This window comes from Kuraishia capsulata, genomic scaffold (assembly GCF_000576695.1).
Source record: "Kuraishia capsulata CBS 1993 genomic scaffold, Kuraishia_capsulata_scaffold_3, whole genome shotgun sequence".
NCBI classification, from domain to species: Eukaryota; Fungi; Ascomycota; class Pichiomycetes; order Pichiales; family Pichiaceae; genus Kuraishia; species Kuraishia capsulata.
The window spans coordinates 387497-404157 of NW_019172952.1; the positions used below are offsets into that span (position 1 = coordinate 387497).

The 16661-nt window shown below is 46.3% G+C and overlaps 13 protein-coding genes across 13 annotated transcripts; 7 read left to right on the top strand and 6 right to left on the bottom strand.

Moving 5' to 3' along the window:
* Positions 1-139: 139 nt before the first annotated feature.
* Positions 140-847, bottom strand: KUCA_T00002448001 (uncharacterized protein; the record flags this gene model as incomplete). Its single annotated transcript, XM_022602701.1, has 1 exon — positions 140-847. The coding sequence occupies one exon, from the start codon at positions 845-847 to the stop codon at positions 140-142; it is 708 nt and encodes a 235-aa protein (XP_022458479.1).
* Positions 848-1085: 238 nt separating this feature from the next.
* Positions 1086-1289, top strand: KUCA_T00002449001 (uncharacterized protein; the record flags this gene model as incomplete). Its single annotated transcript, XM_022602702.1, has 1 exon — positions 1086-1289. The coding sequence occupies one exon, from the start codon at positions 1086-1088 to the stop codon at positions 1287-1289; it is 204 nt and encodes a 67-aa protein (XP_022458480.1).
* A 1-nt stretch (position 1290) lies between these two features.
* Positions 1291-1929, top strand: KUCA_T00002450001 (uncharacterized protein; the record flags this gene model as incomplete). The annotated part of the gene is made up of 2 exons (XM_022602703.1): positions 1291-1689; positions 1819-1929. 2 exons carry the CDS (start codon positions 1291-1293, stop codon positions 1927-1929), a joined length of 510 nt encoding a protein of 169 aa, XP_022458481.1.
* A 95-nt stretch (positions 1930-2024) lies between these two features.
* KUCA_T00002451001 (uncharacterized protein) lies at positions 2025-2249 on the bottom strand (the record flags this gene model as incomplete). Its single annotated transcript, XM_022602704.1, has 1 exon — positions 2025-2249. One exon carries the CDS (start codon positions 2247-2249, stop codon positions 2025-2027), a length of 225 nt encoding a protein of 74 aa, XP_022458482.1.
* Positions 2250-2628: 379 nt separating this feature from the next.
* On the top strand, positions 2629-4341 carry KUCA_T00002452001 (uncharacterized protein; the record flags this gene model as incomplete). Its single annotated transcript, XM_022602705.1, has 1 exon — positions 2629-4341. One exon carries the CDS (start codon positions 2629-2631, stop codon positions 4339-4341), a length of 1713 nt encoding a protein of 570 aa, XP_022458483.1.
* Positions 4342-4609: 268 nt separating this feature from the next.
* On the bottom strand, positions 4610-5446 carry KUCA_T00002453001 (uncharacterized protein; the record flags this gene model as incomplete). The annotated part of the gene is made up of 1 exon (XM_022602706.1): positions 4610-5446. One exon carries the CDS (start codon positions 5444-5446, stop codon positions 4610-4612), a length of 837 nt encoding a protein of 278 aa, XP_022458484.1.
* Positions 5447-5674: 228 nt separating this feature from the next.
* KUCA_T00002454001 (uncharacterized protein) lies at positions 5675-7126 on the top strand (the record flags this gene model as incomplete). Its single annotated transcript, XM_022602707.1, has 1 exon — positions 5675-7126. One exon carries the CDS (start codon positions 5675-5677, stop codon positions 7124-7126), a length of 1452 nt encoding a protein of 483 aa, XP_022458485.1.
* Positions 7127-7598: 472 nt separating this feature from the next.
* KUCA_T00002455001 (uncharacterized protein) lies at positions 7599-8936 on the bottom strand (the record flags this gene model as incomplete). Its single annotated transcript, XM_022602709.1, has 1 exon — positions 7599-8936. The coding sequence occupies one exon, from the start codon at positions 8934-8936 to the stop codon at positions 7599-7601; it is 1338 nt and encodes a 445-aa protein (XP_022458486.1).
* Positions 8937-9367: 431 nt separating this feature from the next.
* On the top strand, positions 9368-9733 carry KUCA_T00002456001 (uncharacterized protein; the record flags this gene model as incomplete). Its single annotated transcript, XM_022602710.1, has 1 exon — positions 9368-9733. One exon carries the CDS (start codon positions 9368-9370, stop codon positions 9731-9733), a length of 366 nt encoding a protein of 121 aa, XP_022458487.1.
* Positions 9734-10022: 289 nt separating this feature from the next.
* KUCA_T00002457001 (uncharacterized protein) lies at positions 10023-10880 on the top strand (the record flags this gene model as incomplete). The annotated part of the gene is made up of 1 exon (XM_022602711.1): positions 10023-10880. One exon carries the CDS (start codon positions 10023-10025, stop codon positions 10878-10880), a length of 858 nt encoding a protein of 285 aa, XP_022458488.1.
* Positions 10881-11096: 216 nt separating this feature from the next.
* On the bottom strand, positions 11097-12167 carry KUCA_T00002458001 (uncharacterized protein; the record flags this gene model as incomplete). The annotated part of the gene is made up of 1 exon (XM_022602712.1): positions 11097-12167. The coding sequence occupies one exon, from the start codon at positions 12165-12167 to the stop codon at positions 11097-11099; it is 1071 nt and encodes a 356-aa protein (XP_022458489.1).
* A 991-nt stretch (positions 12168-13158) lies between these two features.
* On the top strand, positions 13159-14829 carry KUCA_T00002459001 (uncharacterized protein; the record flags this gene model as incomplete). Its single annotated transcript, XM_022602713.1, has 1 exon — positions 13159-14829. The coding sequence occupies one exon, from the start codon at positions 13159-13161 to the stop codon at positions 14827-14829; it is 1671 nt and encodes a 556-aa protein (XP_022458490.1).
* A 153-nt stretch (positions 14830-14982) lies between these two features.
* On the bottom strand, positions 14983-15926 carry KUCA_T00002460001 (uncharacterized protein; the record flags this gene model as incomplete). The annotated part of the gene is made up of 2 exons (XM_022602714.1): positions 14983-15593; positions 15665-15926. The coding sequence occupies 2 exons, from the start codon at positions 15924-15926 to the stop codon at positions 14983-14985; spliced, it is 873 nt and encodes a 290-aa protein (XP_022458491.1).
* Between the last annotated feature and the right edge of the window lie 735 nt (positions 15927-16661).

The window sequence follows — 16661 nt, forward strand, 5'->3', positions numbered from 1 at the left end:
GTATTTATTTTTGATTCAAACATAACTCTGACCGCACCCGACCAACCTGTAAAGACTGCGCCGATAGCTTCGCAGATATTCTTCGTAGGATTGTCCTGGCATCTTTTGTCTTCTTTAACTGATAACACTGCCTCAATTCCTAGGCAGTCTTCTTTACCTTCTTGGAAGCAGATCTCAGGTGGTGCTGAGGAATCCACGATTCGTCCAGCTTCTTGGACCCACTGGCAACAGCTGCACTTGGTTGGGCGGAGGCAGACTTCTTTGGAGTCACAGACTCAAAGTATTGCTTTCCAAAGATGGAGTAGATAACATAGGCAATACCGGCCAGCGATGCAACTAAAACAATTTCAAGGAAGATCAATTGAGGGTTGAAAACAGAGATTTTTGGGTCTGAAACCGTGACCAACTGGTTTCTGGCTCCCAACTGCATGAACTTCTCCTGGTGGAAAACGTAGATTGCAGGAACAAAGAGGTAGTTTTCTGGGTTCAAATCAAGACCAATGTTCTGGATGAAGGTGACCGTCTCACCAGATGGAACGGTGATAGGACCAATCTTGCTTCCAGTAACATTGGCAACAACGTCCCCGGTAACTGGGTTGTTGAAAGAACCAGCAACACCTGCAATGGTGACCTCATCATCTTCATCATTCTTCAAGGTGAACTCAACAGCCGCAACTTCACCATTCTCGAGACTGACCAGATCCTGTGGGGATGACTGTTTCTCCTTAACAAGGTAACTGATACGGATCTCAAATGGTTTCTCTGGAGTAGGAACAAAGTCCTCGGAAGCAGCAACAGCCAGAGACACTAGGGAAAGCAATGGCAATAATAAACTGGATAATCTCATCTTAAATATAAAAAACAATGGATGAAGAAGAACTAAGCAGAAGGAAAGAACAAGGCCCACGTCAACAGCTTGGATTGATTCGACGATAACGTTGTTCAGATGTCGAGACTTCAGTTTGGGCAGGGCGCACGACCATCCCCACGATTTATGAGCTGAAAGAAATGGCAATATATCTTCTCACAAACGGCAATACTTCTTTTGCGGTTGAACATTGCACTTAAATATTTAATCTCGAGCCATGACAGTGGAACAGGATGTGGTGAACTATGATATTAGTGCTTTGAATTCCTACACGTTTGCTGATCTATCCGAGATCAAGCGCAATCTTGAAACGACACTCACTGATCTGTTTGGAAAATTGGACCAGGTGAGTAGCTCTACCAGAGCAAAGTCAAAATCAGACAAGACCAAAACTAACAATTCTATTAAAGCATGGCGTTAAGATGGAAACGTCACTTCTCACGTTTGACGGATTTCCCCGTTCGGACATCGACGTTGCTCAGATTAGATTTATCAGAGCTCGAATTGTCAGACTACGGAATGATTACAGACAGGTTATGGACAGAATTGAGGCAGAACTGCGCGATAGATATGCATCTGTGGGTGCAGATGATGAATCCATGGCAAATAACTCTGTGGTTTTTGCCCGTGTGACGCTGATAGAGCCCGATTCCCCCGCATCTCTTGCAGTAAGTGAAATTTTGACCTCGAAACATAAGTGCCAAACTAACACCAACAAGGGCTTTCAATTGAACGACGGAATAATTCAATTTGGATCAATTGATGCAACCAATCATAACGGCTTGCAGAGTCTGCCGGTATTGGTGGGGAACAAGAAGAATGTAAGTGAAGTTTTTTGGATTCATTGGCTCTGTCCATTGGCTCTGACTACAGTGTCTTGAATTCATTGGATAACCCATTGGCTATATGGCTTCATAAACGATTTCGTTTACAACCTACTAACAAACTAGCAACCAATTGCGGTCAAAATCAGTAGAAACGACGAAACTCTCGATCTGTCTCTAACTCCACAGGAATGGTCTGGAAGAGGTCTCATAGGCTTCAAGCTGGATCTCGTGTAAATAGCAGTTGGAGCTTAGTGTCCGTTGTCTGGTTATCATAGTGTACAACTCTCGTTTGTTCTCATCAAATATTAATGTTTACCCCCTTTTTATACTCAACCCCCATGCAATGTCGACGTAAAAGTTATCAAATCCCTATTCTGCAACTCATACATCTCTTCGCCCTCAAGCTCCCAATCGGTATCATTAATCAACACGATAATGCCGGGCCGTATGGACTCACCCTCCAAAAATACCTCCAGATCTTGAGGCGTCTTAATCAGAGTGTCTCTTATTTGCAACAAAAGGTCTTTGAGAACCTGCCCATCGGCCATCACCATAGTATGGGTCTTCTGACCATCGAAGATAGAGTCGAGTCCACCGCTAATCGCGATTAGTACAACAACATACAAAATAGCCGAAACTCAATAAAATGGCAGAGCTGTCTTTAAAATCATGGTTTTCACTTACAGAAATTCAACTTCCACTCTGATTTCCGTCATGTTCGTCACAAATAGTACCTCTAGAACTCTTTTGAAAAGTTTCCGTTAAGAGCTCTGATTCTTTTTTCCCGCCCCATGTTCATGTGACACGACCAAAGATGACCTGCGCTGACAAAAAACTTCATTATGATTCATCATCCCCAGATTTAACCCACTACTCTCTTCCTTGTTGTAACTGCGAACATACTGAAAACACTATTATTTTTACTATTTTAGAATGCCAATGCTCAAGGATCCCTCGCGCAAATACCGCAAATTTCCGGCCATGAATTTGCCAAATAGGCAATGGCCTGCCAGGACTCTGGATGTGGCACCCAGATGGCTCTCTACAGACCTCAGAGACGGCAACCAGTCTTTGCCAGACCCTATGACTTTCGAGGAAAAAAAGGTATACTTTAGGAAACTTTGCGATCTTGGATTTAAGGAAATTGAGGTTTCGTTTCCTTCCGCTTCGCAGATCGATTTTGACTTCACCAGGTTCGCCGTGGAGACTGCCCCAGATGATGTCTACATCCAGGTTCTGTCGCCATGCCGTCCGGAGCTCATCAAAAGAACTATTGAATCATTAAAAGGTGCCAAAAAAGCCATTGTTCATATTTACCTTGCCACATCGGATTGCTTCAGGAATGTTGTTTTTGGGCTTTCCAAAGAGGAATCGCTCGAGCTTGCGACTTCATGTGCGAAGCTGGTGAGAAGTCTTACCAAGGATGATCCTGAAATGGCGGCAACCGAATGGTTGTTTGAGTTTTCGCCGGAGACTTTCAGTGACACGAATCCCGACTACGTGCTCGAGGTGTGTGAGGCTGTCAAACAGGCTTGGAGTCCAACTGAGGAACAGCCTATCATCTTCAACCTTCCTGCCACTGTGGAGATGTCGACTCCTAACACCTATGCTGATCAGATTGAGTATTTTTCAACAAGAATCTCAAATCGGGAGACTGTCTGCATTTCTTTACACCCACACAATGACCGTGGCTGTGCAGTTGCTGCTGCAGAACTGGGTCAACTTGCAGGAGCTGATAGAATCGAGGGTTGTCTTTTTGGAAACGGCGAGAGGACTGGAAACGTGGATCTTGTGACATTGGCACTTAACCTGTATACCCAGGGTATCTATCCGAATCTAGATTTCTCCGATATCAACTCTGTGATTGATATTGTAGAGAAGTCCAATAAGATTCCCGTTCATCCTAGGGCGCCATACGGAGGCCAACTCGTGGTTTGCGCATTCAGTGGATCGCACCAGGATGCTATCAAAAAGGGATTCAAGCAACATGAGGAGAGCAAGTCTGAGATCTGGGAAATGCCATATCTTCCTTTGGATCCTCAAGATATTGGTCGTACATACGAGGCAATCATCAGAGTCAACTCGCAGTCTGGAAAGGGAGGTGCTTCGTGGATTATCCTGCGTAACTTGGAGCTTGATCTTCCAAGAGGCCTCCAGATCGCATTCTCCAGGGTCGTTCAACAAGAGACCGAAAATGTGCAGAGAGAACTGCACAACGACGAGATCATCCAGCTCTTCAGGTCTCAGTATCACGTTTACGAGACACCCAAGAAGGAGGACGTGGAACTGGTGGATTACACGCAACTCAATGCGTCTAAGAACTCCAGAGTTCTGGAGGTGATTCTCAGTGTTAAGGGTGCAACCGTTGAGTCGAAGGGAGAAGGAAACGGTCCGATTTCGGCGTTCACTGACGCTCTCAGAAAGGCATTTGGTTGCAACTTGGTGGTGAAAAAGTACCAGGAGCACTCTCTTGGTAAGGATTCGGATTCGAAGGCTGTGTCTTACATAGAATGCGGTGTCACTGGACCTTCAGGAGTTGTTCAGGATATTTGGGGTGTTGGTATCCACGAGGATGTCTCACAAGCCAGTTTCTTGTCATTGATTTCGGTCATCAACTCAGCAATTGAAAAGAAGATTTTGACATGAAACAGGCTGAGGTTGCAGAAGAGGACTTACTTAGTTTAACCAGCCGATCACGGCCATTCAAAATAGACAATTTCATTCAAGTGATCCGGGTCATCTGATAGTACACACAATATGAAGCTTCGTATCGTCATAAACCATTATCGTATCTGCTCACGGAAAGACCCCCTATTTTATGGGAATTCGGAAAGTTTCAAGGACAAATTCAAAAAAGTTTAATCCAGAAGCTCAGCCATCTGCAATCAAATCGTCTCCACTATCCAATAACTTTTCAGTTCAAATACTTTGCTTTCTCAGCCTCCAGGAACTTCACAAAACCAGCATATGGAGCCGCAAAGTGGGTCAGACTCTTGAATATCGGCAATAACTCGATCATGGAATCACACTTTCCAATTAAGCTGGAGTTGATTTCATCGGCTTGCTTTTCTCTCTGGAACTCTTCTATTATCGTTTCCTCCAAAATATTCAGCGAAGACTCGAAAGCCTCAACAGAAACGGGTATACCCATGTCATCATCATCGCCTCCCGTGGGCGCAGCTTTTACCGAGGAACTCGAGTTCTCCTGGACCAGGCTGGATGTGTGTATGATGGCATTAGCCGTCTGGAACACCGTCAAGACCAAGTTCATCCGTTTCTTGACAGTGACCAGTTTGGCTAGATCTGCCAATGTGGTCTTGCTGCTGGATTCATTCTGGATTTCTGTAAGCTTCAAATTCACGGACTCCAGGTCCTGGAACAACGAGTTGATTGAGGAGGACAAAGTGTCAATATAGTACTCCAATCTTGTAACCCCATTCAGATCAGAGCCCTTCTGAGGCACGTCCGTTCGCCGCTTGTAGGAATAGGATATGACCGAGGACGATTGTTGGAGATCTTCAATTTTGGATTCCAAATCATCTGTTAATTCGTTTGTGTAATAGTCCAAGTGAGCTAACAACGACGAGCACTTGGTCTGTAACGTCTGTAAAGATCTCACTGAAGGATTAGCCTTTATTGTTCGCGAGGGTAGCGAAGAGAGGAACAGCGAGTCCAGAAACGCGTGCGGCACAAAATTGTCATCGAAAAATATTTCCAGCGCATCCTGCTTTGATTCTTGTTCCATTGTCATGATAATTTCTATACTAGCGGAGAAAACTAGGGTACTGTTGATCAACAGCTGATCGCGAAGCCAGTCAACCAAAGTACAGCTAGTCCTCGCCAATTGGATCTGCCACCGATGCCCGGGCAAATCCCCAATAGGGAAAACACAAACTTGTTTCGAAGACCACAACAAACATATTCAGGTATACTACGCTGGCTGTACATCAGTGGTTTCACAATATTATATCAGGATTCCATGAGTGCACAATATGTAAATAACCACCGGCTGACGACTGCCAATGTTCATCGACTGGAAGGTAAGACCGAGAAGCTGACCCGATTGTCACGCTACGCAGAGCCAGATGTGGAGGAAGATGATCTGTTTGGTGAAGAGGCAGGCGATCGCCTCGGGAAAGGGATCAAAAAGCAGCCGGTTCGGCCAGACACATTTTCGCAGTCGTCGCCTTCGAGATCTGCCTCAGATTATGCCGAAAGTGACACCGATCTTACTGACTTTGCTGAAGGCCTGGAGCTAGACAACGATCTTGATCTCATGGCCAAATTCGATGCTGTCAAGAGAGAGGCTCAGAAGAGGGCGCAGTTCGACGACTCGCAACGGGAAGAAGCCCAGAGGCCTTTTGTGGACAAAGAAGAGTCCAATTGGGATGTTTTTTACTACAAGGCGGATGACGGCTCGTTCAAACAAGTTGATGATCTGATGTTGAACGATCCAAGGCGATTCCACAAATCTGTTGTGATCAACTCAACAACGCCGAAGTTGCGTTCCAGTCAATCTAGTTACCGATTATCCTCTCCAACAAAAGACCAACAGCTGCGGCTAAGAGCAAAGCAATCCATGCCGAATTTCCAGGAAAGGACATCTCCCTCGCGGCTGCGGAAGTCGTCTTCATCTTTGTTCGATTTCCGATCATCTACACGCAAATACCCGCTTCTCGTTGATGAAGACGGAATCGGCACATTAGAGGTTCCACAGTTTCGCAAATCGGTTCGTCACCGTGTGTCGTTCCAGGATCGCGATGGATTCGAAGATGATACGATAACGGTTCACACGCAAGTTAGACCACCGCACGCCTCGCGCCCTGACCTCTCGCGTTTCCAGGAAACCGGTTATCAAACGCTGAGACCACAGTCTTCCAAGAAATTTTCGAAGATTCGGCTGATTCGCCAGCTGAATCAACCTAGCGTCGATACCCCTAAGGCAGCCTCAGGCATGCACTACAACCCCGTGTTACAGACATGGGAGGGTAATGAGGCCGAATTGCGACGTTTTGATTCAATACGACCCGATATGCGCACAATTCGGAACACTAAAACGCGAGGCCAGCAGAAACCGCCTCAGAATGTCGGCGGAATGCGGTTTGACCAGCAGAACCTGCGGTGGGTGCAAGATGGCGCTTACCAGGACGATCCTTTCGAAGGAATAGATGATATACCTGAAGCTGGTGAAAGACAATGGAGTCAGACGACAACAGCCTCATCCGCGGTGCTCGACCCTGAGGACCCGTTCCTACAATCTGTACAAAGTGCAAACAACTGTTTCAGGATCAATAGCGAGCAACTGCGGTCGTTTGCCAATGAGGAGCATAAGTGGATCAAGAAGGTGCAGAATTGGTTTCCTGTGGGCTCCGAAGATGATTCCTATTTATATGAGCTGCGGAATTTTGTTATTCAGAGCCAAAGGAAGTAGATTTGGAGAGAATGTGAGAATGCATGATGACAATTATCTCACCGCAAACAGATTCAGCAGAAGGACTTGCATATCACTCAAAATATGGCTCTCCCACTTCAAAATCGTCTGAAGTCGAAGAATACATGAAGCACCTCAAATGGGTGATATCACGAAGTCCCTTCAAGGGTCGCGCTGCCTATCATTCAAGGCTCTAAGCTTGGTCGTGCTTTTTGAAACGTTTAACTATTGAATGTAAGTAATAAAGTAATGCTCCCGCTAACGGGTTCTTTTTGGGTTGTTGAATTTTTTGGGGTCTTTTTTTTGGGGTTTCAAAAGCTTAGGAGGGCCGTCACCGGTACATGTCCTGATTGCCTTTTGGCTCGTTCTCTTTTGTGGTTTTTTGTCGGTTTTTTTTGTCTATTGGTTGGTTTTCCCGTGAGCCCTCCAAAGATGGGAAAAAACTAAATACATGTATTGTTGGTCGTATAGTTCAGATGTTCTCGTTAGCAACCTCCTCCGTCTCGGCAGCACTTTCCTCGGCAGCGGCAACTGGCACCACAGGTGCAGTCTCGGGTACCGATTCGTCCTTACCTGATTCTTCTCTTTGGTCGAATGGCAGGACCCACTTCTCGTAGCCGAACTTGGTTCTGAGCTTGATAATCTCGGTTCCAACGGTTTCCAGGTTCTGGCACATGGAGAGAGCTGTCAACACCATGTTGAAATCTCCGCCACTGAGCGCAAGCACTCTGTTGAACGAAGCAATCTTCAGCAATGGGATGTAACCTTTCGAGTTCATCTGCTTGCGCAAATAGATGTCCTTGACCAGATTCTCGGTCGAAAAGTAGTAATCTATCTGTCTAGACAGCGAGAAGAGAGCCTCCTGGAAAAACTGTTGCTGTTGATGCTGGGGCTGTGGGATCATGAACTGAGGAGGTATTTGAGGGAAGCGCATGAAGCCATTGTGAGGAACAAACGCCTGGGGTTGTTGAGGTTGGAAAACACCGTTGTGGTGAAATCCGTTTTGGTGGTGGTGATGGTTACCGTTATGATGAAACCCATTTTGGTGGTGGTGACTGGCAGTTCCGTTGGAACCATGACGAGGATACTTCTTGTAGCCATTCTGACGAGGCTGGAAATCCGTTCCCTTATAGTTTCTATGCTGTTGCGGCAATTGGTGCTGTTGTAGGTCAGAATGCTGCTGCTCTGATTCCGCTGGCTCGGAACTCAGAGATTGTGATTCGCTGTGCTGTTCTTCCAACGTGGTTTCTTGAGCCTGCTCTTCCTCGGTGGTCTTTTTCTCTTCACGCTTCACTTCTTCTGACTTGGCTACGCCATTGGCCGGCTTCTTAGTGCTCTTTGGCTTGGGCGCTTTGGGGTCGGTAGGCTTTCCATTGCCCTGAGGGGTTTTCTTTGCCTTCGATTTGTTCTGGGGCTTTCCATTTGACTTTCCAGAAGATGGTGTGGGCAACACAACAGATGCCTTGAAAGGGACCCACTTCTCCTTACCGTTAGTGATTTTGGCAGATGGCTTCGACGAACCGAGGGACACCTGGAATGGGGCAGAAACCGAGTTTGCAGGAGCTGCGGCCGGAGCAGTACCCCAGGCATTTTTTTCTGGTACCGGTGCTGGAGCCAAGTTCTTTTTGGGCGCTTCTGGCTTGGTTTCCGCCTTCTCTGGTTTTTCAGAACCTTCAGGCGTTTCTGCTGGTGCAGCAACTGGAGGGGAGACCGCACTTGTGGCCACGGGGGTGGTGTCGGCTATGATCTCAGACTTTTCTGCCTTGGTGGGAGCTCCACTGGCAGCATTGGCGTATGAAATAGAAGACATCTGGCGAGTTTTGTTACTGGTTCGATCTCTTTCAGTGAACTAGTTTGTAGTGCAAATAGGCGGCCGTTTCGCTTGAGAAAAATTGCAATGCAGGAAAGTTTTGATACGGAACTCCACTAAAATCTCCTCAAACCTCGAAATACAAGCAACTTTTCCTGGTCTTGTTGGAACTCAAAAAACTTTTCTTGTCTTTGTTCTGAAAAAAAAAGAGAAGGCCCTCGACGATTTCGAATTTTTTTCTGTGTGTGTGGGTTGGAGAGAAATTGAGCAAATTACACGACATTGCGAGAAATAGTCGTGGCCTTCCCGATTCCGGGTAATGCCGATTCCCTATAGTTGTTGAGGAAGAGTTGAGTGGAAGAGTGCAACATATAGAAGTGTCAAACACCATAGATACTGGGTTTAGCCGGCAAGTCCACTCTTTTCAGTTCATGAGGCCCTCTTTCACCACGTTGGTCCGGGCCAGACGGCCTGTGCGTGAAACCCCTCCGCTGATGCCACCTCTCCAGCTCTACAGAGAGATCCTCAGAGCCCACAGGAACCTGCCCTCTCCGCAGCGAGCACTGGGAGACTCGTATGTAAGGGGTGAGTTCAGGGCTCATCGCAAGATCGATAATCCACTACACATTGTTGGGTTTCTGCAGCAGTGGCAGGAGTATCTAAATGTCATTGCTGGAGGCAAATGGCACGAATATAGACTGTCTTCAGCGGAGCTCGACAAGATGAGTCCCGAGCAGGTTGGGCAGTTGTACGAGTTGATGAAAGAGACGCAGCGGATTGGACGTGGCGAAGAATAAGATGAAAACAACTAAATTTTGATGCTACCCACATCTGGAGTTGAGGTTCCTACTTATATTACGATTTGTACATAATCATACACGAGTTAACGAGTATTCAACGGTGATTCCGCTATTGTTCCGGCTAAAAACCTTGGGTCGTGTTGAAGCGAAATCCTGAAAAAATTCAGAGTCTCCTCTTAAGGCATTGACTGGTACGAGTGCGAGTACGTTTAGCACCATTTACCATATTCTAACCTGGTTAATATTTGGCCTTCTTCAAATATTCCAATCACATCTTATTCATAATATGTCAAAGGGATACACCGTCCTACCTATAAGGCTGGTAAGCCCGCCCCAGCTAGCAGACACAGCGGCCGTGCACCATCTATATCTCAAAAGACACTCTACTACACAACGGGACCCAACTCTGGTGGATATTGCAAATAGGTCACTTTTCATTGTCAATCTTCCATTTGGAGCCAACTTTGAATCCTTCAAGAGGTTTTTCGGCGAGATTTCCACCGGTGCCATTATTGAGGGTGTTCACGTGAGTAGTCCTGAGATTGATCTTACCAAGTTAACCAGTGAGATGAAAAACAACACGGCTTTGGAATTTGGAGAAAAGAAAGAGCAGGAAAAGTTTATTTTGCCATTAAACACGGCGCTAGTGACGTTTCTGGATACTAGTGGTGTCGATCTGGCTCTTCAGAGTGTGCGGAAACTTGCCAGTTCCAAGAGATTGGCCCGTTGGCCTGTGGCTGTTTCCACTGGATCCAAAAGGTACTCTTCGCTGTTAGAAGAGACTGTGCTTGAATCTGAAGGATTGGCTGAAAGAGTGGCGCACGATATGGAGCTATTTGCAGCAAAAGAGCTTGATGACCTACAAGAACTCAACGAGATGAAAAATAAGGTTGATGCCGATGGGTTCACGCTTGTGGTCGGTTCTCACCGTAAGACGAAGAACGGTATTCTAGGAAAGTTACAGCATTCTCGGGATCTCGAGAAAATCAACCGCAAGATGAAGAAGAAGGAGAAGACCGACTTTTACAAGTTCCAGATCCGCGAGCGCAAGAAGCAGGAAATGAACGATCTGTTGGCAAAGTTCAAAGAGGATCAAGAGAGGGTAAAGGTAATGCGGTCTAAACGTGAGTTCAAACCGTACTGAATCTGTGAGTGGTTAGTAATTATGAAAGGATAATGAATTGGAAATTGACTTCGTGATTTGAAGTCTTGAGATTTTTCAAAGGTGTTAGAATAGATTTATTGACAACCGTGAATGTACAGTAATGAACTCAAATGTGAGTAACATGATGTGGCCATACTTTATATGAAACGTCCATATCCAAAAAAGTGATCGGGGATATTGAGAGGTGAAGCCTCGTCACAACCTCCCACCGGGAGTGACGCTAATCAACAAATCCTCGTCGTCATCAACTTGGTCTGCATCTTCCACCTGTCTGAGCATGATGGCAGCTGATTTTCCCAGCTCTCCCAGTTCTTTCACCACCACCACAGGTTTTTCATGGTAGTCAAGAACACGCTCTTGGTCTCCATAGCATATCACCAACGCGTACTTCTTCCAATCATCAGCATTCAGCTTGTGTCTGCGCATAGCCGCCTGAAGAACCTTCAAACAAGAATCTTCTGTATTGGCTCTTAGCTGTGTCTGAATATCGTAGGACGGATCTAGCGAGGTCGACCGACTTGGGATAGAGGGCGACCTCGGCGATGTGTGTGCTGTTGGTGAAAATTGCATCGATTTGCGCACAGAAGTTCGCTTGGCATACTGTTCTGCGGGACTTGCGGTTGATCTTTGAAGTCTAGTAGGGGAAGCTGCTGCTGAGGGCGATTGAGATACGAAAGTTGTATTCTCCGGCGTTGGCAGTGGCTTCGTGTCTTTGATCAGCTTGAAAATTGGGAGCATCTCCTCGCGGAGCCTATTGAACTGTTCCATTGTGCGTCTGTAGTCAGGGTCACGGTTCGATCCGGAGCGAGCATTCTGATGAACGGATCTGGAGAGTTGTTGTACCACATTCGAAGAGATCATCAGTGATTGTAGCTCCGTGAAAGAGTTTGAAAACATCGTAGGATTCAACTCTCCACGCTTCGCTGAATTCGTGAGCAATATGCTGATCTCATGCTTAATGCGAATCCGGTCTTTCAAAGAGGTTATACCCATTTCACGCAAATGGTCTGACTCTAGCATTGGCAACACTAATCCAGTCACATTATGCTCTGCAAAAAGAGTAGCGTATTCGGAAAGATGTTCCTTCGAAGATATCCATATACTGACCTCGTTGGCATCCCAATCGAGCGGTTCTGTTGAGGGAGATTGGCGGATCTGAGGAGATAAATATGGAGGAGATAATGCAGTCGGCCCTTCTGTTGGTATCAGGATGGAGGAAGGCCGGGCCATTCCTGGGTGGGACTTTTCATAGCCAAGAGTGTTCATGGGGAGTATTAAATAACACAAAAACAGCACCGAGTAGAAAACTAAGAGAAACCACTCTTTGGGGCTCTTGAAGGAGAAGACAGGAAGAGGAAAAGGACAAGATCGAAAGACAGAAATAGAACAAGGATAAGGTAGTGCCGTTGCTAACTCTGCTCAGCCGTGTTGTCCTCGTGGGGCTCTAGACCGGCAATTCGATACAGACATGGGGTTTCTGGGGATGAAAAAAGGGGACTTGAGGGTGACTGGAGGTCATCCATGCTTCTTTAAGATTCTGACATTTTACTGAAATGGTTATATCTATACTCGTATCACTATTTGTATCCCTGAATCAACAATGCAAAAAAGATTCGGAACCGCCTGGTGACACTCAAATCAAGCAAATTAAGCTATCAGGAACTTCACCAAAAAGCACTGAGAAGACGTATTGTTCTTCATGATTTGAAAAGCAGCTGATGGCATCAAAGTGATACAATTCTGTGCCGCCCTCCTTTTCGTTGGCAATCCCCGTTTACCGACCTTTCACTCCAAGCATTCCGCTGAAAGTTGTGTCACTTGTGTCACGTGCTCTGGCTCACTAAGTATGGACCATATTGCAATTCGGGGCTCCGGTTTCCGCTACAAAGAATTCAGAGAATCTCAGGACCATCAGCAGACACACCTAAGCGTCAGCAGCTGACCCGGTCAAGGATAACCTTTCAAATCTGCCTGCCTATCCCTTCACTCATTTTTCCATTCAGCAAATATCTCGGAAAATATGGTCGTGCTCATACCAACTGATAGCCGCCACAGATTACCTCATCCGGTAATCGGAGCGGTCTTATCGAGTGCTGTAGCTTTTATCCGCTCTCATCAATCGTGGCGGATCAAGGAGTAGTGACATTGGACTGGACGTGGTTGTTTTTGGTCTATAAAAGGAGCTGATCCATCATTGAAAGTCTACTCTGTTAAAGACTTCATCCTTCAATTGAATCTCTCAATGACTGACTTACAAATGTTTGGTGCTTTTACCAATGACATCTCTGACCCTGCGAAGTTTGCGGAATGGGAGCCAAAAATCAAGGCCTACCGGGAAGCCGTTGCCGCTGGAGTTCTTGATGAGTTTAAAGCTCCTGAGTCACTGATCCCCGGAGACATTGACACTAAGGGCTACAATGCTACAGTGCTCACGGCGAAGTTCTTAACTGCTGATGAACTCGCTATCGTTGATACGCCTGGATACAAACTCGTTGAAAAATTGGCCAAGGGAGAACTTACTGCCGTCGAAACTTTCAAAGCGTTTGCCAAAGCAGGTACTCTTGCGCATCAAGCACTCAATTGTGCCATGGAATTGTTTCCTGAATACGGACTCAAACGAGCCGAGGAGTTGGATGCTTACTACGCCAAAACCGGTAAGACCGTGGGTCCATTGCACGGACTGCCCATTTCGTTGAAAGAGCATTACAATTTCGCAGGCCATGTGACACACGCAGCTTATGTCTCATTGCTGGACAATGTCACTCCTGAACACGCCTATAACACCAAGATCCTGGAAGACGCTGGTGCCGTGTTCTATATCCGCACCTCGGAACCCCAGTGCCTCATGCATCTGTGTTCCGGTAACAACATCACTGGAAGAACTCGTAACCCTTACCGTTCGACTCTTACAACTGGTGGTTCTTCTAGTGGTGAAGGTGCCATTGCTGCCATGAAGGGAAGTGTTTTTGGCATCGGTTCCGATATCGGTGGGTCTATCAGATGTCCAGCAGCTTTCTGTGGAGTCTGGGGTTTGCGTCCTTCCCAGAAGCGTATCACTCTGAAAAACGTGACTTCTTGTTACACGGAAGGTGTGCAAGAAGCTGTTTATGTCGTCCTTGGTCCTCTTGCTAGATGTGCCGAGGATCTCGATCTGTGCATGAAGGTTGTTCTTGGTGCAAAGCCATGGGAACATGATGCTCTCTTGGTTCCTCTTCCCTGGAGAGATGTTCCCTTTCCAGCTGCCACCAGTCTAACTGTTGCAATTGCTTATGACGATGGAGTGGTTGCTCCTCATCCACCAATTTTGCGTGGACTTAAGGAGGCTGCCGCAAAGCTGGCTGCTGCTGGTGTAAAGGTTGTCGAGTGGAAGCCAATCAGAACCTATGAGAACGTCTGTGCTGTTGCCTCCATGTACAATGCCGATGGAAATAGCGCTCAAAGAGAGCTTCTTGCCGCTGCTGGTGAACCACTTTTCCCCCTCACCGAAGTGTGCCTTTCGTTTGGGTGTGGTGATGCTGGAGTCTCCGGAAAGGAAGCCCAGAGACTGGCTGGAATTCGTGACTCCACTCGCCAGGAGTTCCTGGATGCAATGAACGCTCAGGGAATTGACTATTTGCTTACTCCAACGTACAATGGGGTTGCTGCCAAGCCAGACGTCCTCAAGTACTGGGGTTACACATCCCTGTACAACGTGCTTGATTACCCAAGTGTGATATTCCCAACAGGTCTTTACGTTGACCCTGCACTGGACCCAGTTGACACCAAGTTTGTTCCACGCAGTGACATTGAGAAGTATGAACACGCTCTTTACGACGATCCCAAGGAGTTTGAAGGGGCGCCAATTGCCTTGCAGCTCATTGGTAGACGCTATAAGGATGAGGAGGTTGTGAAGGCTTCCAAGGTTGTCGCTGAGATCATTCAGGCATGAGTTGAGGCGAGTAAGTAAGAACTGAAATAGAACGGAACTTGTGCTTTGAAACACTTTATCGTATTTGTTAGTAAATTGCTTGACGTATAATACCTTATGAAGAACATCAACTAAACTCAGTCAACTTTGGAGCTATTTAATCACACATCTCGCTCAGTCGACTGCCAGCTTGGACTGTCTTGCGGCAATCGCATCTGCTAGCAGATTGAAGCCAAATTTCCGCTCGAAAATGGGCCTCGTGATCCAATCAGGGAGTAACGTTGTGGCCCAGCGGACTAACCAGGCTGCATGTCCTTCGTAAATCCTCCAAGTTCTCGTACGATTCAACATCTGATCAACAACTCTGATAGCATATTCAGCAGCTGGCGTACTTTGACCTGTAGTTGTTTCTTTTCTCTGTTTGATAAACTGACGAGTGGTCTCTCCAACATTGTAGAGGGAATCTGATGCTAAGGTTTGGTAGTTGGAGAAAATTTCGGTCGTAACACCACCAGTCACCACGTTCAACACCTTGACATTGAATGGACGGAGCTCGGACTCTAGTCCAGACGCGTACGAGTGCACAGCAGCCTTTGTGGCTCCGTATACCGATCCGAATGGCATAGGCATCAATGCAGATAAAGATCCAGTGAACGCGATACAGCCCTGAGACTTGATCACCAAAGGCGAGAATTCACGTGTAACGCGGATCACTCCCGCCACATTCACGTTAAGGACTTGTAAAAGAACATCCTCTTTGACCTCAATACCGGGGTAAAAGCAAGCTATCCGTTGGTAAGTTAGTATATGGATGCTCCTCTAGCATGTAAAAATTTCAACAAATAATATCACGTACGTCCTCCTGCATTATTGAACAGCACGTCCAAGTGACCATCAGTTTCTGCAGAAATAAGGTCTCTGGCGTATATAACACTTTCAAGAGATCCCACGTCAAGCTCAATTGGCACAATTCCGTATTCCTTCAATGGTTCCATTTTAGTCACTCTCCGAGCTCCAGCATACACCTTGAACCCTCTCTTTGCAAGTTCAACTGCCGTGGCATAGCCAATTCCGGAGGAAGCCCCAGTGACAAGAGCGTATCTTGGAATATCAGTCATTGTTTGTGATATGAGCAGATGAGTCTTGGTAAAAACAATAAAAGAACAAGGGAGAGCAACGTTTTCGAATTTGAGCAATGCCACGATAAGGGGTAAGCAGGTCGTGCGGCTCAGAATATCTGAAAACTGCACGTGATTACATGAGTTTTACTCATCATGCCTCAAATAAACACGTTTAAGGTCGCAATTTTGTGCGTTGTTGCTGTGGGATAAGGGAGAAATAGACAGGTTTTCTGATTTAGTTTGCCGGAAGAAAATGGGTTGAGCCGCACTGTCTCGCAACGACAAGGATGTGAAAAGTGAATGGAAATCACCCATGGTGGATCCTTTGCAACTCCACAGGCCTCAATTAAATTACCCTAGTTCTCCCACAGAATCCTATGTCCAGTTTCAAAATCTCCATCAATAAAAACATCTGAATGCTGTTTCAATCGTCCTCTGGGTAGATAGATACTCAGAGAGAAACTAGTTGGTAAGTGCACGAAAACGTTTTGACAATTCAGGGCCCCACCAAAAGCACCAAAAAGGTATTATAACAGCATTATCTAGTAACTGCAACCAAGAATAGCGGATTATTTTTGATATTCCCTCTGCTAGTTCGTCACTGGGAGGCATAATTGACACTTTTGAGTTCTATAATATTGGTTGGCACACTCCCTTTGCCAGACGCCTCCACTGACCACGCTACACGCGTCTTGTTCTTTTTACTGGAGCGTACTGGTTTCGAAGCAGGCT